The sequence below is a fragment of the Necator americanus genome, chromosome IV, assembly GCF_031761385.1.
Source record: "Necator americanus strain Aroian chromosome IV, whole genome shotgun sequence".
In the NCBI taxonomy this organism is placed as follows: Eukaryota; Metazoa; Nematoda; class Chromadorea; order Rhabditida; family Ancylostomatidae; genus Necator; species Necator americanus.
The window spans coordinates 3,164,041-3,183,921 of NC_087374.1; the positions used below are offsets into that span (position 1 = coordinate 3,164,041).

Consider the following 19,881-nt stretch of genomic DNA (forward strand, 5'->3'; position numbering starts at 1 on the left):
GTAGGATTCTGGAAAAATCGAACTCTCACGCATAGATCCACAGTTTCTAGTCGTATTTAGTCAAAAATAGATGTTTTTTCTACTTTTCATGACTTACCGCACCATTCTCGAGAACGGCGTTGTCACTATATCACGAATATGAAAAAAAGTTACAAAGTACAGCCATTGGGCGATTAACTCTTGGAATTTGTCCTTTTCCAAGGAATTAGACGTAATGAGTCACTAAATGTCAACATTAAAAGATAAGAAATGTATTTTTCTTAGACTATGGTCTGACTAGACTTTCTATGGAAATCTGGTGAACCTTTGATGCCTTTAGTGATTTCACCCTCTTCACTTCCAATGGATAACTTTAATATTAAAGAGTATAGACTCATCAACAAATCCAGAAGATGTGTGATATGTTTGTGATGTTTTTCATCCGTTAAAGGCATCACCCCACGAATCTCAGGTGGTACAGATTTCATGTGGAGTATTCTTGTACGGGATAGTAGACTATGGAGGAGGAAGGGTGAGGGGGAAAGGGGAGTTTGTCCATTTCTTCCTAATTGCCGTAAAAAAAACGGTCCGGAAGATGCGGCGCATGCACACTGCTGGCGCGCTCCAGTCGAACTCGTTGTGGAAAATAGCGCGCCGGAACGCTCGAAGCCGTATTATCCGGGCCATTTTTTACGGCGATTAGGAGGAAATTGACGGAATCATCCTCCTCTCCATAATATACGATCCCGTATGCGAATACCCCACCTGAAAACCGTACTATCTCAGATTCGTGGGGTGATGCCTTTAATCTGCTGAAGCTGAAAACCACAGCTCATGTTGAGTTTAACAATTCCGCCAAACAATAAATCCGAGCTTTACGACCTAATGTTAGCGCGATTCAATGAAGATCCTAAAGATCATAGGATCGAACACGATAGTTGAGTCGGGAAAATTGCATCTTCCAGGCTCGTGGTGCTTGATGAACTTCCTCATTCTTTCCTTCTACAGTTTCCGTTTTCCGTCCCGTCAAGCATTGCAACTGGCAAGTTAGCGATAATAAATCCAGAAGAAATTCTTACAGATCTCAACAATGGCACACCAACGCCGATACAAAAGGGAGAAATCTTCTGACAACTACATCACACTGGCCCCATCATACGAACTCGTCCTTTCACAAAGTTAGTTACATTTTTCCCTCAGCATTGCGAGAATTGCCTCAACAACGCCTTCGTAGATGAACCTTCGCAAATCGAGTCCACTCTGGCCGTCGTTGTAGAGGAAGGTCAGTCGTTAAACCTAAAATGTACGGCAGGAGAGGGAATAGACGAACGAACGTTGAAGTTCGAAAAAGAACTTGAGGAAATCAAAGGGAAGCGATCACCGCGGAGGTAACACATGATTTTTTTTCTGCTCTCATGTGCCAAAAGAACAAAATAAGGCTTAATTCTAGCGTCAGTCAACCAATCTTCAACTTTGAAGATGCTACCCATAGCGGTCTCTACGAGTGTTTTGCTAGGACCAGCACCGGAAAAGAACATTCCAGAAAGATGAGAGTTTCTACCAAGGTGAGGCATAAAAGACAAAAGGAGTATCAAAGAAGGATAGAGGAAAATGACTCTAGCATTAATTATTCTGCTTCGGATGCACCAATGCGCGCACTTCAATTCAAAATGATTTGGAGGGTACGCACCGCCTCTAGCCTAAACAATAACATAAGGGGAGAGGGACTAGTCAATGTCTCGAGCTAGTAATTTTATCCTCCCAGACAAGTCTGGCACCAATTTATTAATTTCTAAGGCGTCGGCTCTGCGCCGGATTCGAACCATCGACCAACCGTGCAGTCGCAGTGGAACTTCCTACCAACTGCGCTAAACCCACCAAGAAAATATCATGAGATGTCTTATCAGAAGATGTTTCACAAATCTAGCACCAGGAATGTTGTTTTTTTTTTTCGCACATGACGAGACTGCTTTTCTAGTGCCTTCCCTGTTTGTTTTGTAGTTTTTTCTCCAAACGTTTACCTTCCATTTATGAATCATATGCGATTTATTCACTCAGTGACATTTCGTCACATATGACGAGTACGACCATTTTTTTTTCGTAGCATATTAAAGGCATCACCCCACGAATCTGAGGTGGATTTCAGGTGGAGTATCCTTATATGGGATAGTAAATTAGGAGAGGGAGTGATTCCGTCCATTTTTTTCATAAATCCCCTAAAAACGGCCCGGAAGATACAGCTTCGGGTGTTCTGGCGCACTATTTTCCACAAGGAGTTCGACTGGAGCGCGCTAACCTTGTGCACGCGCCGCATCTTGCGGGTCGTTTTTTAAGGCAATTAGGAAGAAATGGACGGAATCACCCCCCTCTCCATAATTTAGGATCCCGTATACGAAGCCTCCACCTTGAAATCCGTACCACCTCAGATTCGTGGGGTGGTGCCTGGTTTGTCTTGATTAATTGATTAAGGCCACAGATTTTCTTGAAAGGACAACTGAAAAATAACGCCTACGTAAATTTCAAATAGAAGGTTTTCTATAACATCACTGGGTATTAGAATCTCCAATTTTCCAGAAACAAGGTTGTCTTGCTTTGGGAACGGGATTTCGCTATCATTATTTGGGATTTCAACGTAAAGTAATCATAAAGGAAAGAAGGGAGACCAGATAGTCTCGGACTGCACGTTACATTGAATTCCATATAGGTCATATAGGTCATAAAAAGAGACACAGCAGCCAGCAATAAGTGAATTATTTAGTATAAGCGATCGATCTTTTCCATTAATAATAATGGATTAGAGCGTTGCCAGTTTTATTTTCCTTTGTTTATGGATGTAGCACGTAGAGTGAAATATCCGAAAAATACAGCATTTAATCTGTATCCTACATTTCAGGCTGTTCTTCCCAATGATTTTATTCCTTGTGCTAAAGACGATGACTATTGTGGCACCAATGGACGATGTGGTCTGAAGAGCAATGACAAGATTTGTGTGTGAGTCAGAAAAACCAGGATTACCACGATTTCCAATGAATCCACAAAAAAAAAATACCCTCTAAATCAATGAAAGCTTCGCTCACTTAAGGTAACAGGTATCCTTAAGCTCAAAAAATTCCAAAACTTCATCAACTTTCCGTTCTGCCACTTTTAAAACCCCTTGCTAGATTCCCTCTACATCAGCTTAAGGTTTCCGACGAAATAACAACTCTAGGGCCTTACTCATTAGGATGATCCGTATGTGTCGATAGAATTAGCTCCCCTGGTTAAAGGCATTATCCCACGAATCTGGCGTGGTATAGATTTTCGTTATAGTATACCTATATCGGGTCGTAGATTATGAATACAGGGGATGATTCCGTTCATCTCTCCCTGCATCACTGTAAGCAGACGGCTCCGGAACGCTGTTTCTTACGACGTGCTCTAATGCAACGTACCACCCCTATATTCATGTTCATATTTTATTCCGCCTCGCCCTGGCTACGATTCGTCGTATGAAAAGAATTGCCTATCGGGGCGTCCGAATGGATTTTCGACCAATCGCAGGTGGGCGTTGCAATAGAGGACGTCGTAAGGAACCGCGTTCCGGAGCCGCCTGCTTACAGTGATGCAGGAGAGATGAGCGGAATCACCCCTGGATTCATAGTCCACGTCCCGATATAGGTATACTCCAACGAAAATCCATACCACGATTCCAGATTCGTGGTGTGATGCCTTTAATTTTCATCCACCACCATTTGATTCTGTTCTTTGTACAAAGAGATTTTAAAAAACACCCCCAAAATTTAAAATTGATTTTCCTGAGCTGTAGCCAAGATTGTTATTGATCGCCTTTATTAAACAACGGCTAACGTGATTGACTGACTGACTGACGCGAACAATGGCTTTGATTTTTCCAGGCTTTGAGGAAGGCGATAGCGCCGGAACGTTAGCCGTTGTTTAATAAAGGCGATCAATAACAATCTTGGCTAAAGCACAGGAAAATCAATTTAAAACCCCGTTTCAACATGCCGAGATTCAAAGACAGTCGAACGTGGGCAATACCCCCAATATTATTCTTCAGATAAAAAAATTTAATCGCACAATTCAAACACATAGTAACTGGATTATACAGTCCGGTCAAAAGGACAAGAAGGACGGATAGTTGCGTAAGCGACTGCGCTCGAAGCGGTGCGGTGGGGACAACGGTTGGAATCGAGGTGGATTCATGGCGAACTGCAGAGATGGGTGGCGGTGGCGAGGATCCTTGCACGATCCCAATCGCTACGTTCCACGGCGCCGCTTCGTGCGCAGCCGCTTACGCAACTATTCGTGCTTCGCGTCGTTTTCACCCGACTATAGCATTCATTAATGTCATGTTTGTGAAAAAATTCGATTATAGTTGTGACCCTGGTTATGTTGGACAACGTTGTGAACACCTCCTTGTGAAAGACTACTTGAGTGAGTTTCAAAACCATGATTTTCTCCTTTTTTCGTCATTTATATTGTAGATGTTGTTAGGGAGTTCGCTTTCAGTAACAGTAACAACGCTTTCAGTAACAACTGCGAAGGTAGTTGTTGGGGCCGGAGGAACGCTAAACGTTGTCCTCATTTTCCTCACCTTCCTTTTCGCTTGTCTCTTCATAAAGCAAAGGTAACTGTCTTCACATTTTCCAGAAGTGTGGAAGTCCGACTTTCCTTGAATCTTGGCAGAGAGATTGCAACTTGTCGATAGTCGATTTAACAAGAACCAAGATTGTCAACAAACTTCAAACTGACAAGTAATCGGTCTTTCCAGGCTCTGACGAAGGCGACGACGCCGAAACGTTAGCCGAAATAACGTTTGTTGACAATCTTGGCTGTTGCTAAATTGAGTATCGACAAGTTGTCTTCACATAAATGAACGCTTCTGCAAGAATATTTTTGGAAAGTTTCTTTTCAGAAGACGCACACGTTTTCTCGAGTCCCGCTTGCCTTTTCCAAGCAACGAAGAGATGTTCTGCACGAAGCCAACGAACCCGTACTCCGATACCGACTGCATCACTCATGACAAGGAACGATTGACAAAGTCGCATGATTTTGATGAACCTCTGGCTCGCTCCTCGCGAGTTTCAGCAATTCGAAAACTTCGAGTTGCAGTAAGGGTAAGAAGCGTTCACCGTTCAATTTTTCTCCCTGATCCAACGATTTTTCCCTCAACTTCAATATCTTAGGATCGGCTTGTTGGCAAACCTACTGGGATCTCCATAGAAGGATCTACGGATCCATAGGCTACAGATCTCTGTTTAGCATAATTTTCTCATGTTGTACACTACGGTCGCAAGCTCATAATATATCATTCGGATTTAATGTTGTTAATAAATGAATGTCATTAAATGTTTTTTAAATAAATTTGTGAAGTAAAAGTAACAAAAGAGTTGTAAACCATTGCTCAAAGGGCACTACTAAGGATGAAACGCCATATGTTTGAACCTATGAAGGCGCATTCAATAACTTCAATAATAACATGCTATTTTGAGACAGTCCTGCATGCGGACTCGTCTTTTAAGAAAATAATAATGCTGTTAAAAATTCATAGTTTCTGCTTGTGTACTAAGATACAACTACGGATTTAGAAAGTGAGTGAGACGTTGCGAACCTTTTATGACCGTGATAATTGTATGCATGGCGCTTCGCCCCAATTTATACCTCCGTATGCCCAAGCTCTGTCCGTTGCCATCATGTTTGCCAGATCCTTTCTTCAAAAATTCCATAAGTGCATGCAGACAACAGCTTGAATCACACCTTGCAGTTTGCGTGATATGACGTCGCGTCCCAGGCTGATTGTCCTTAAATTTGGATCAGGACACTCAATTCTATACAGTTTATCTTTTGTGTACAATTCCATATAGTTCATCTTTTGTGCACATATTATCAGCACTGTAAAAGACGCTTTTATTTTAGCGGTATCATATCAAGATAACTATCTATGGCGCTTTATTCAAGACAACCGTCCACTACGGGCATCCCTTATTTGGCTGTTACTGAGCACTCTCTGATCCCTTGTTTATCACAAATACTATTGCTGAGCCACTAGCACCCTAGGCCATAAGCCCAATCGCACTATTACTAGAGCAAAAGAAGAAAACCAATCTTTCTTTCGCGCCATTACAATGATGTTCACGAATATTCATGTTAGCACATCATCCTATGTTAAGAGTTGAACTAAATCATCTAATGCTTCAAATGATTTCCATATAGTTGTAGTCGGTATCGGTGAAACATAGGTATAAAATCAGGTTTCAATGTTCCTTAAACGTTCTAGCGAAACTTTTGGCGAGAAGATCAGAGAATTTCTCACCAATGATTATTATTCTGATTTTGAAAAAGTGGAAAAAAAGTGCTTAGAAAATTAAGTTATTAGTGATACGCTAAGGCGAGCAAAGCGAGTATCACAAGAAGTTAGCTACACTTTCGGACTGGTAACACATACCTGCCATATTTTGTGCATGAAAAAATTAAGTTGAAAGAATAATGAAAAAATACGAGCACGAGCAAACCAGAATCGTGTAAACTAAACAACGGAAACTGACACATAGATCATTACCTATTATATTATTACACCTGGGTACATCAGCTGCACACACATATTCTTCTAATTGCACGAGTTAGACAGCTAAGCAAAAGAATAGTCGAGTATCCAGTACATTTATAAACAACTTTAACACCATAAATGTCAATCAGAATAAACAACTTTAACATCGTAAATGTCAATCAGAACAACATACAGAATGTGAATGAAGGCGACAAAGCTCCTGATTTATAAAAAGACAAAGACACGTGATAAAAAGATGCGAAAGAACAAAATGAGACACGTAATACGAACCTGTGAACTTTCTTTAATATACATCATAGTAACATCAGTCAAAATACGAAATTTCCAGGATACAATTGTTAAAATATACAATGTTAAAATACACTAGGCGTAAGCAAGATGTTGTATCGGTATGACGTTTTACGTTCTCGGCAAAGGGGAGGGGGATTCTGGATTCACTCCGCAGAGCACAACAAGCTCCCCAGAGTTTTTTCTTCTTCTCAAGCCACTGAAACACAGCGGAGGCACAGATTTTGTTTCGGCGTCTGCGTCGCGACTCGCGACCCGCCACGTTCGAGCACAACATCCTGGCTCCAGGATTCCATTGCTTTCTATTCAATATTATGAGACCGTACCAGCCATGTTTTTGCTTTTCACCTTAGTTCAGGGTCACAGTTGGTTCAGAGCCACGTTTACTCGTTGTGAAATGCAATACAAAAAGTATAAGTGCAGCAAAAGAGACTTCAACGCGGATCTGAGGGTAGGTTTGCTTAGAACTTCAATTTTTGAGCACCGATATTGAAGAAATGAGAGTTCAAAGTGAGTTGTTCTCTACAAATCGCTTCGAGTACTTTCATGAAGAACAAAGAGTTCTTGTAGAGTCTTCGTGAAGGGACCCTATTTTGTGCTTTTTTTTCTGTGCAAACTCTCAGAAGTTCGGGAAGATTGGCCTCGGCCATGTTCGAGGACGACACACCTCGGCGAAGACGCGGATAATCGCATCAGGCAATAAAATCAGACCGCCGATTAAGTCAAGCAAGCCAACCAAAGAACTTTTCCATTAGTTTATCGTTCATTTTGTTGTTGAGGAGCCTCTACGGCTTTAGTTCGCAGGGATTGAATTTCTCCGCCATTTTTTTTTCAGGTAACTTTGCATAATTGGCGTTTTTTGTAAGCGGTAGCGAAGAAAAACCCAAAATCCTAATATGTTTCAGAACAAAGCTAAAGACTGTTACACAGAAAGTCCAATTTTTACAAACTGAAGCCTTTGAAATGCCCTGACAGAACGGGAAACTATAAAATTTGGGGGAAAAAAGGTGTCTATAATATTTTTTTTTCTGTCCAACCGTTCACGACTATGAAGAGCGCCAGTCGTGAACGGTTGGACAGAAAAAAAAATGGGATAGAAGTTAAATTCTTGCAAAATAAAATCTGGAGGAGCAAAATAAACGTCAAAACTAATGGAAATGTGAAGTTTTGCTAAGAACGCATAGTCTACTCAGAAATTATCAGAAAAATAAAAGGAAAACTATGAAGAATAGAAAATATCCAAGAGACACTTGTTGCACCCTGTAAAGAGGGCTCAGTGCATGGACCTCGCCGAGGAGACACTGACTCAGCACCGATACAACACATTTAGTGGTTACTGTTAGTACAATACACAGTATTGAAGTAAGTATTAACGTAACAAGAAGAAACTGTGCAGAATTTATATTCTCATGAACTCACAGTTTCTTCCAACACTTCTTATTCCAACTCTGTGTGGTTCATTTCTATTAAATAGGATAAATTGAGACAATGCTTTGGAGAAATGAAATGAGAACTATGAAGAATAAAAACTTCACATCCTAGATCTTTCAGGTACCTGTCTATTCCCTTTTGGAACAAACCAATCCAGTAATACAATATACGCTTCAGAATTCCTTACTTCTAATGTCAAAGACTTCAAATTATAGCCACTCTAATCTGACATGTCGTTTTGTTGGCATTCGCAGTGGATCATCACAGAACTCGAGATCGTACTCTTGCTGCTGTTGGCATTTTGTGTAATAAAAAACTGTGTATGACAAATGCAAAACAAGACAAGGATTAGTGTAACTACAGCAGCACCTTAACTGATTCACTATTCAAATAGTACAAAAGCAATCTCGGTACGGCAAAATAGAGGTGAGACTGAATTCATTGTTTCTCGGCACCTAGTACTACACTACTGAGCATGTTTAAACTCCGCTGGCCATAAACAGTCTACGCTAGTGTCTACTCCAACCAGCCAATGATAATGAAAGCACAATAATATCACTTTAGGACGTTAGTTTACCGATAACCGTTACAAACCTGAATTAACTTCAACTTCTCCGTTTCAGAGGAAAATTCTACAGTTCTGCATAAGCTACATCCTTGTAATCCACACTCAAACGTTCATGCACCTGAGTATCTGCGCTTCCCGCGATGGCGCAGTGCATACTTATTATGCGAATGGTACGTCGAAGTGCTAGATTCGGTAGAGGACGATATCGATGAGATTTCATCAAGAGAGATTTCATCAAGACGTGAAATAATCGGAACAACTAGACGAATTTTTCTTGCGGGTATTATGGATGTCCCGATTGGAAAACCAGTTGCCTGATGAAGGAGTTTCGCCACCTGTAAATAACTCACATGTACAACAAATAATTGATGTGAAGTCACTGCTGAATACACTTAAGAAGAATGACGATACGTTACATCAAGACGTAACTCGCCGGAGACACGCTGTTTGTTGGGTGCTGCCTCTCCGCACCCGCCAGTGGTTGGGATGATCTGATCGGAAGCGCGATGATGGGACCAATAAATTCGCAAGAGCTTTTTGTCAGAAAGGTTCTCTTTTTTCCGTGTCATTGTGCATAAATAAAATTATTTCATAACGGTGGGCGTAAGGAAATCCGTTTATTTTGCCATACTGCTTTGTTTTCCTCTCTCCTCTAAAACTTTAATCCGTAGGAATTGAATTTTACGTCATGCATTACGAGTCGCAAAGGAGCGACTCCATAATTACTGCTCCACTCACTTGAATAAATAACTGAAGCCTCATTTTCATGATCGTTGTCCTAATACTCACTTAAACCAACAACTACACAAATCCATATTCAATTAATGGTTCTTCTGTTCATGCAGGATGGAAATCTAACTAATACATCATAATCTCAGAAGAATAATCCTGGCACGAAAACAAAGGATCACGCTTACAAAGACGGATTTGGCTACAACTATGTCTACGAAGAAACATATTCTCGCATACTTATATGAAAAAAGCGGAGAATCTATCTAAAGAAAATCAGTTTACCGATCAGATCGTGCCATCGACCGCTGCAGAGAGATAGGGCAACACTTAATGTCCCCAACAGCAACGCGTCTGGCGGCGATTGCATGCACAGAACGATTGTGGAACCATCTCGTTCTTTTAAATTTACAGAAAAGTCTATTTTGAAACAGGATAAGGTGCACTATTAAAAGAAAAAAGAGGTAAAGCTAAAGTTGCTTCTCACTTTACCTTAGAATCTCGCGGAGGATATTCTAGAAGATCTGGAGCGTCGATGTAAAATAGCTTCAAATTCCTTTTCATTTCACGGAATCGCCGTTTTCGTTTCTTCTCAGCCAAATAGCTAAGCAGCTCAACATGCCTCCTTTCCACTGCCCTCACAGAGAAATATAGAGGAATATGCTCCACATTAGAACCCTGAATATGTGAGTTGTGAGCAGTGAGACGAGCAAACATAAATGCGATAGTCGGAACCGGTGCTTTGAGAACTTCACCCTGGGGCCTTAGTTAGGCGACCCTTTTGACCCAATCCAAACATTCCACCCACACGAAAAGGGGGTGAAACTACTACAAAAAATGGAGATACTAAAAACTACTTAAGAAAGTGCAGCATCTTATTGCAAGGAACTACAAGAAAACAGAGAAAGAAGACTGCCTTACGTGAGATAGGAAAATAGAGCTTCACAAAAAGTGTATATGGTGAGTAAGTTCCAAGTTCGACCTTCTTTGAATCTTGGAGAATATCAAGACCTTTGCGGGTTTTGACCTACGGGGTCAGAGGCGGGGGCATCGTTACTAGTTAATACTAGCGGCGCAACTCTCACAACTGGTGGTCCGCTAACATCACGATTTCGTGGCTATCAAGGTGAGCGCTGGTCTGCTTTTCTGACGTTGCTTTTAAATAATCTGTTTGCTAAATCATATCTTGTGGGATGACGAGGCATTTGAGAGAGTAGATTACACGTGTCTTTGATTTTTCCAGGCTCTGAAGAAGGCGACGACGCCGAAACGTTAGCCAGAATAAAGATCAATAACAATCTTGGTTCAGCTTAAGAAAGTAGTACACAGTGTATATGGTGTTTGGACGACATTATCGTAGTGATAAGATGATTTAACCAAAAGGAGGAGAATTCGGAGACCTCATTTCTACCTTGTCGAAAATTCTTTTCACCCGCACAAGAGCAAAGTAAGAGGTGACCACTTCGTGAAAATCCGGCCCCACTTTATGGCACTCACGTAAACACCTTCAAACACAAAAAAACCTAGTTACCTCAATCAATTTCTTTACAAATATCCTCTTGTTGCTTGGTTCACGAGTTGATACAGTAACCCCACCCAACATGAAAGGTGCCAGTGGAGAAAAAAGCGGGGTCAACACACATAGCTCTTGATTGTTCTGAAGTGCTCTAAATTACAAGTGATGTTTCTGGAAATTGGAATTTTCGAGAAAAATTTTTACATTGGTATCCAATTCAATGACCTTTGCAGAATTCGGATACCACCAAGATAACCAAAGAACTAAATACTCCAAATTACAAAAGACCCACGCAGTCAATTACTCGGACAGTATGTAAAAGGTCGCTAAAATTCATATTAACAGATAACCATGGATTGTGCGAATTTCAACGACTTTTTATATATTGTTCAAAAAATCATGTAGAACGTACCACAATCTTTTATTTCATGTTTTGAATAAATGTCTATAGCTAAATAGACGTATATTCGGCACCAAATGTGTTCAACCGAGCGCCCCCACACAAACATAAACCACAAACACCACTGCATTCAACTACACCACCACCACACACCCTACTACAACAACCACCCAAACCACCACACACCCAACCCCCAAAAAAAACCCAATAAAGACAGATAACAAGAAACAACAAAAAGGTAAAAAAAACAAAATATTAATTTCAAACATTCTTTAACTAACTGTAAGGATAACGACTTAATGGCATTATTACTTTGTATACATTCTTCAAACTCCTTTCCACATTTTATCTTTTTATTGTTTCATTTCTATCTGTTCTCTGCATGAAATTCATACGAGAGGTTGGGTGTATTAGTGGAGAACAGAGACCTCTGTATCTGTGAAATACGCTTTTCATTAGATACCATGAATCTTTGCGAGGCACTAGTCGCGCCTCCTCAGGCGCACGATAGTAGTTTTAGTTAGCTAGATGTGGCAAAAGAAGTGTCTAGAAAGCGAAAAAAGTAAACAAATACAGCATGACACCGAGCAAAAAAAAAACATTTTTCAAAACATCCTCTCTATTTTCAAGGATGAATGAATGGTTTCCATTTCACAATTCAGAACAAATAATAACAAATGATAATAAACATTCCCACTCACATTTCGAAACGCTATTTATGTGATCTTCGTTAACAACTTTACTTAATCTATGGTTTCAAACTACTTTTATCACCAAGCACTTTCCTTTCCTGTTCTCTTTAAAAAGCGCATAGTAAGACCTGCTAGCACGGCGAAAAAAATGCATTGTAAGCGCGGCAGAGGCGGCGAAATGCGCGGGGAAGACGGTATGGGCGGGCGTCAGCGAGACGTAGCACAAAAGAAGCTATCAGGCTGGTGTGGCGATTGTGACGCTGTCAGGAGTTGCACTATGCAATTATCGTCGCTCATTAGTCTCCCGGATACGCGACGGCACATCATAAGGGTATCTCTTGACCGTTCCCCCGCTTGGCACGGCTTCGAGCGCAGCAACTTATGCAACTGCACCATGCATCATTTCGCTTAGACCCGACAATACACAACACACACAACGTATGCATACACACGCTTCATGTTCACACATCACACATACCCTACACCTACCGCTTTCCTTCTCCCCTACCCCGAGGCGTGTCAACCTCGTTCGAACGGATGAACACATTCTACATCGACAAAACTTTGCAGTGTGTAAAAATAATCTGGGTGCAACAATTAGTACCTCCCAACAAACGCAGAGCGTTCACTTCTTCCTTCGTCTAGCATTCTTTGTACATCCTTATGAATAACTCCGACAGCTTCATACAGTCTGAGGTGCTCCTCACCAAAGTGATGTTTTAGAGTATGGCTGAGTAATTGTTCCACTTTGCCATAAGCAGCAGCGCACTTGCAGCATATCAGAGTTCCAAACTGAAATCACTGAATGGATTGCTGAAAATCTACCATTTTCTAACCCAATGATGTCGCGAAAAATGAAAACAAATCATTACATAGAGGTCCCAATTTTGCCGACTTAAAGCGCAACTATTAGGTTGACGCAAGAATACCTTTACGCGTCTATCTCGACTGCCTTAATTGCGTATGTAAATGCATTTCACACCCAAGGGCCGGCAGTTTTTCCCATCCTTCAGATAAATATTCACTTCGACACTAAAACTGAAAAACTTTTATCAACTAATTCTAACGAATTTGACATTAACCGCTAATCTTGGAAGAGGATATCCATATTCAACTGATAACGTCAGGAGAAAGGGTCCTTCAAGGGAAATCAGACTTGTCCAGAAGACTAGTCACAAATTTTGTTGATCCTTATTGCAAAACAATGGCGTACATAGCGGGAATTTTAATATGAATGCGTAGCCTTTCTAGTATACGATTAAACAACGCCAAATCCGTTGAACCATCTAGTGTACGAAGTAATAAACAAAAAACATTCTAAAGGCAGTATCCAAGCCAATGAGGAATTAGCACTCACTAATTACTGACAGGGTAATAGTTTCGCCGAAATATCTAGTCTATGAGAAACGTAGTTGCAAGGTCGTAATGTAGATGTGACCCGGTATGCACCGTCAGCTTCTCTCAGAAAATGTGTGAAAGCACCACGCACTATGTTAATCAACTCTGGTGAAAGTACCAAATCACATTCTTTTTTTTTACTTTTGCCCAATTCCTTCTCTGAGGCTCAAGGAAACGTTGGAAAGTTGAGCCCTAGAATACTCTGAACACGAATCGTATCCAGCATTTTCGATTCTGTACTAATAACCAGATTACGCTAGAGGTACAAGCCAGTAAAACAGAGAGGAGGCGCAGATTTTGTTTTGGCGCCGCAGCATTGCCGGGCTGGATGTTTTGTAGGTGCGAGTGAACAATACAGAAATGTTGTCCATGCCATCTTCTCATACCTCTCCAATCGGATAACGTCTAATGCACAATGTACACGTTTTATTTCCTTACTAACTTGTTGCCTGCTTACAAAACAGACGTATCGCTCCAGTCTAATTTGCACCGTTAGGGACCACATATCTGGAGGGGTTGAGAGATTCACTGGGCACTACATCTCAGTAGCTGCAAACTACTAACAATAGCGATCCAGATTTTGTTCCCGGAGCTGCGTCTAGGCGCGATGTTGGAGAGCGTAATCTCATCGAGGCTCGACTGCGTTGCAGAGGAGTATACGAGGTGATCGACATGAAGTGTAACGCCACAAATTTGCACCAATTAATCCAAATCAGAAATATGTTTTGGAGGCAGGTGTAGTGTAACAGTTAGAGGTTCCGCTGCCTGCACGATCGATCGGAGGTTCGAGGCCGCCCTTGTGCTTTTATCTTGTATAGCAGGATCAGAACTTATGAAGCATGGTGCAGTTGCGTAAGCAGCGGCGCTCGAAGCGGGGCGGTGGAGCGTAGCGGTTAGGATCGCGCGGGGACCTATCCTATCACCATTCATCGCTGCAGTTCATGATGACCGCATGTCAACGCCAGCCGCTAGCTCCGCTACGTCGCTTCGAGCGTAGCAGCTTGCACTGCTACGCTGTGCTTCATGTCGTTTTGATCTGGCTATAAATACAAAAACTTCCTATGAAATGATTGGACCTCTCTAAGCTGTTCATATCAAATTAGTCAATAGGACTTCGCAAACGCAGTAGCTGAAGCAGCTGAAAGAAGGAAAAAGTATCGTCCACATTTAAGTGATTTGGAATTGATGACGTATTCCTTTACGTTATTGCCTTCAGGGCGTGATATCAATTAAACTGTATTACTTTTTTCGATTAGTGCTTCCGTTGTGTGCAAATAACCCGTGTTCCTTTGTTCTTTGTTTCTGCAGAAATGTAATTCCGCAGCAATAAAACTTAAGAAAGGTAGTATTGTTACTGAGATGACCAATTTTTCTCTATAAACTATGTGTTGAGGACTTCCCCTTCTGCTTATCGCATTGGTTGCAAATGTTAGCGATTGTTAAAAAAAAAAAAGAAGTTACAAATAAACGGTACAAATTATACTGGAGTAGTACCTATATTACATTTCAGCGCAACAACAACACTGATAGAAAGGCTCTGGAACAGAGAACATGCTTCTGTTTTGTAATCAGTCAACAAACCAATAAGGTCCATAAAACCTGCATGAAAAACACCTGCCTCGGTGAAGGGTTGCGATCTATCTCGACCACCTGTGGCACTAAGCAGTATATCACTGGAACAGCATCTCGCCAGTGATTCAGACAAAGTGTCGACAAGTTTCCGGGTGGGGCATGTTACATCGAGTGGTGGTGGAAGATCTTCGAATTTCATGGTTGCGAAAATCCTGAAATTAGGTGCACTGAAGACCGAAGAGTACCTATAGAAAATGACCCTTTCAAGCCTTACTCATGGATAGTAAATATGTAGAAATCCACCAATCCTTCTCGCAAAATCAAAAAAGTCCTGAGGCGAACACAACCTTGTGACGCAGGACTAGACAGAAACGGAAAGATGAGCTAGCAGTTTTCCGAAGTTTAATCTCTGCAACACCAAGCAGAGCTCCGCAGTATCGATCTAAGAATAAAGCCCTATCTTTGCAAAACAAAAGAATCTACGGCAAAAACCAAGCAGGAATGCATCGATCATGCTTTGAGAAGAGAAGACGATAGGATGGACTAAAATAATCCTTAATGGATTATTTTAAATTAAAAGACAATTGAAAGATTAAAAGACACAAAACATTTTCAGAAGGGGCCGACAACAAGATTGAGTATTTTGATCATAGCACGGAACAGCTGAGAGCTTAATTGAACGCAGCTCAAGGACGTAGATTTCATCAACGCTGCTTACGAATGGTACGAATTTCTGGAATGTATGTGTGAAGGACCACGGATCATAGTCGGCTAGTCGCGTAGGTACATGGTGCGTCCCTAGGTGGCGCAGCCAACCACTACAGCAACTGCAGGCAATTCCCCACTAATCCGTAGACCAGTAACAATTCTGTATTAAGTGCTCCTGAAGAACATTGAGCACCGCGAATTACAAGACGACTGGATCAAGCACAGTGCGCGTGGAATGTGGGCTCACGAAAACTGCCCCAAAAGAGATGGGTCCCCTTGCCCATATAACGAAGTAGAAATCCGGCCCAGTCTGATTCCTTAATAGTTTGTGGAGTAATTTTTGTTATAATTGTTATGATAGTTGTAGTTGTTGTTGTTGTTCAATTTGTTGTTGTAGCACACACGCCTCTCACTGAAACTAAACACTTTCTGCTGCTCTTATTTGATCTCCTTGCCTACAACGTGGATATTTTTAGGTGCCTTTTGTTTTTTCTTTTTTCCAGTTGTTATCAAATTGATATCGTTGCTGGGGAACTTCCGCGTGATGGATCAGCTTACATAAGCAACAGCTGTAAACTTTTTAGATGTACTTGATCGTTGGTTATATTTTATTGATTGGTAATCTTACCGTAGCATTTCGAATAAGGTTAAACGAATTTTTGACACCTAATGCTACTCGCGTATGACACTAATAAAGGTACATAGAACTGTGGCTAATGCATACAAATGACAAAAATGAACAAAGCAAGTGTGAAATGTTGGCCCACAAAAGTGGCCCTTCAGACGGTCAGAAGACATCAAAATACGTCATAATGTTGTAAAATATATTATAAAACAGCAAAATACGCTTTCTTCCACCAACAATAGGTGGTTCCTCATACAATCACCCATAGAGGGGTAAAACTGGCAGCCTATGGGCAAATCCGAGATGGACCTTACGCCAGCGATGGAGATGAAACGATGATGTAGGTGTGAGGTGGAAGATGATGTACAAAACGAGGAGGACGCAAGAAGTTCGACGGATATAGAAGACCACAATAATGATATTTTTCAAAGGATGGAGATGGCCATTACACATAATTTTCATCGTTTTGTTCAAAAACCAATAGTATATCTTTAGAAGTATGCGCCAACACGCGAGTTTCTCTTCAAAGTAGTTAAGTAAATGGAGTTTTGCAAGCGGGAAACAAGTTGGAGGAATTCCGCTAAATGTCCTTTGCGTAGAATTTTGAAGGGAGCGAAAACAATGCGCGCCTTGTTCGCCGTCCAAATGTATCTTCATTCGGCGGTCCTCAAGCACTGACTCCGATACGGAAAGCGCACAAAGTTTGAAACCAATTTTGTTTACAAAGAAATGTTCCAAAATATTTGTTAAGCACACACATTTACAGAAGGAATAGCAGGTTACCAACGCTAGATGTATCGGACTGCGCGCAAGACGAGAGGGACCCGTGTGCCGTTTGCCTTCAGTCGGACACTCGCGGTACAAAAAATCAAAGTTTGAATGGTACTGAACTGGAAAAAAGCTATGTGTATGTAGGATGACAGAGACGTAGTATTATTTATTTAGTGTGATGTTATGTAAATGTACAAGTGAACATTTACGATTTCAATAAATAGGAATCAAACATATGTGTAAAAGTTCGTAAATAGATGCAACATATTCTTTCGCGTAGGTATAGTGTATTAATTGACCAGATGTGCAGCACACATAAAAGCTTCTCCAGGGTGCCTGGTAGTTTGCATACTCATGTACATGAACGACCAGAAAAGATGACAGAAGGTGCTGCAAACAATATCGCTTGAAGAAGACGTAAAACGATGAGGTTGAAATATCGCGTGTAATTTCATGCACTAGAAGACATAATATACATCTCGAAAAAAATCCAGACTACAAGAGTGTGCATGTAAAAGTTCACCACGAACATAAAGGATAAAACGATAAAGTGCACGGCGTTCATAAATCCCAATGGGGATGCGCCTACGCGTTCGACTTCAACTCAGACTTCGTGTGAGGTTTATGAACGCACGTGGAGCTTCACAATGACATGCGATGCTAGCCGAAGTGCCAAATCAGTGTTTTTATTCTCCCAGACAAGTCTGGTACCAATTTATCGACCCCGAGCTGCGAAGGGATGAAAGGCTTGGCTTGCACTAGGACGGATTCGAACCTCCGATAGCAACCTCTTACCGGCTGCTTTACATCGCCCCTCAGCACGAACATATAAGAGAAAAACATGTGAACACATGAACCTATCACCCGTATCACCTCTGCCCCCTTATTCATCGATTTGCTCGAGCGGGCACCAGAAATACTTCCATTTATCCCGACCGCGTGCAAGTGTTGTCTCGTAGCATCTCTCCTCGCTCGAGAGGACTCGAAGAGCGTCGTATTTTTTCTTGAAGGAAATCGTGAAGAGGTCTGGCCAACGGGTCGGCAGTCTTCATGGGGTGCGTTGGATGTCGCGTGGTATCCAGTCGTTTACGGCTCTGGTGCAACGATGGTCATTAAAACACAGCACGTATCCGGCCCACCTACTTTTGCTTTCCTTGACAGATGCGGCAGCGTCTCTGATCTTCAATCGATAACACAGAAGTGAACTTGGAACCTCTTCTTCCACTTGCGTAAGGCGAGATTTTCCTAGCATCACCCTTTCGATTCCGCTTTCTATGACGGTGATCGCATTTTCCTCCTGCTGGCGAAACGCTCACGTTTCTGGTGCGTAGTTCAAAGAAGGAGGAACGGTGGTGTTGAATAGACCCTGAGCATCCGAGACCCATCCGTTACGCACGAACATCGTCTTGTCCAGGCTCAGCTGAAGACCGATTTTTTTTACAGGTTCCATCAAATTCGGCCAGCATCCGTTCCGCCTGACTGACGCTTGATGTTATCAGAACGATGTCATCAGCGAAACGAAGATGGTGTGAATGCCGGCCGTCAACTTTCACTCCCATGTCATCCCATTCCAATCCTCCCATCGTGTTCGCAAGAGTGGCACTGAATATTTTGGTGAAATTGTGTCACTCCAACGAACTCTTCTCTTCACATCGATTATTACATCATTGTGGAATGAGGAAATTTTGGCCGTGAAGTTTCTATACATATATCACGAATATCCTTATGTATGGAGTACAGACGTGGTGGTTGTCCAAGGCCTCAATGACCGCTTCGGTCTTGACTGTATCGAAGACTTTCTTCAAGTCAAAAGTTCAGCACGAATATATAAGAGACAAACAAACACACGAACCTAAGAAATCACAAAAACGAAAACTCTCCTGACGGCAGTCAGAAGACCTGCACAACATAGAAATCAAGATAAGAAAATATCATTTTGCATGTCGTTGTGGCGTCTGTAGTACGCATGTGTTACAACTTATCTGACATCTAACCATACTATCGCAATGTTTGACTTTCATAACTGTTCTACTTAAATTTAAAAAAATAGAGAGTATACAATCAACACTAAACACACTAGAACAAGTAGAAGACCTGATGACCTAACATGAATTCAAAATCAGTGAACCCACTAAGTTGTCCAAAATGTTTATGCACTGTCTGAAGTTGCACAAGTCGCACCATAGGTTACACTTAACCTATCACGGTGATCAGTTCTGTGGAGTCGACATCTACACTCCAATAACACAGTATTTTTTTAACAGGCGAACTTTGTTTAATTTGAGGTCCTTGGGTAAGAATCATTTCCTTCAATGTTCGTAGATTTCCGTTTTGATTTTTGCTCTGACGAGTATCTCTGTGAGCGGATGAAGCGCAACTGCTAAGAGGTCCGACTGTGACTTCATGATTGATCAATGGTTCGAAACTGCCCAAGTGCAGCCAAGCCATTCATTCTTACGGTGTTGATAAGTGCATAGTAGACTTTTTTGGCAGGATAAAAACACTGACTTGATACATCGGCTATCCCTATCACTGTACACTCTAACTACACCTCCATAACGTCCAAACGATTCTAAATTGAAGTGAACGTGGTGGCGCATCCCAACCAAGGTTGATTAACGCCAGGCACTTTATCC

The 19,881-nt window shown here is 41.5% G+C and overlaps 2 protein-coding genes across 5 annotated transcripts; one reads left to right on the plus strand and one right to left on the minus strand.

Annotated features, from left to right (window-relative positions):
* Positions 1-1,069: 1,069 nt before the first annotated feature.
* On the plus strand, positions 1,070-5,222 carry RB195_000260 (uncharacterized protein; the record flags this gene model as incomplete). Of its 2 annotated transcripts, XM_013447165.2 has the most annotated exons (8): positions 1,070-1,157; positions 1,214-1,367; positions 1,430-1,544; positions 2,873-2,970; positions 4,355-4,413; positions 4,510-4,606; positions 4,895-5,096; positions 5,166-5,222. In XM_013447165.2, the coding sequence occupies 8 exons, from the start codon at positions 1,070-1,072 to the stop codon at positions 5,220-5,222; spliced, it is 870 nt and encodes a 289-aa protein (XP_013302619.2). The 2 variants fall into 2 exon arrangements, with proteins under 2 accessions (XP_013302619.2, XP_064052384.1); XM_064196503.1 differs by lacking the exons at positions 2,873-2,970; positions 4,355-4,413; positions 4,510-4,606; positions 4,895-5,096; positions 5,166-5,222 and adding an exon at positions 1,777-1,851.
* Positions 5,223-8,852: 3,630 nt separating this feature from the next.
* RB195_000261 (uncharacterized protein) lies at positions 8,853-18,828 on the minus strand (the record flags this gene model as incomplete). 3 transcript variants are annotated; one of them, XM_064196504.1, is made up of 10 exons in its annotated part: positions 8,853-8,860; positions 8,953-9,169; positions 10,056-10,241; positions 11,095-11,220; positions 11,284-11,342; positions 12,661-12,719; positions 12,776-12,963; positions 15,188-15,353; positions 18,562-18,665; positions 18,730-18,828. In XM_064196504.1, 10 exons carry the CDS (start codon positions 18,826-18,828, stop codon positions 8,853-8,855), a joined length of 1,212 nt encoding a protein of 403 aa, XP_064052385.1. The 3 variants fall into 3 exon arrangements, with proteins under 3 accessions (XP_064052385.1, XP_064052386.1, XP_064052387.1); XM_064196505.1 differs by lacking the exons at positions 11,284-11,342; positions 12,661-12,719 and adding an exon at positions 15,416-15,502 and having other exon boundaries at positions 11,095-11,230; XM_064196506.1 differs by lacking the exons at positions 8,853-8,860; positions 8,953-9,169; positions 10,056-10,241; positions 11,284-11,342; positions 12,661-12,719 and adding an exon at positions 15,416-15,502 and having other exon boundaries at positions 11,196-11,220.
* Between the last annotated feature and the right edge of the window lie 1,053 nt (positions 18,829-19,881).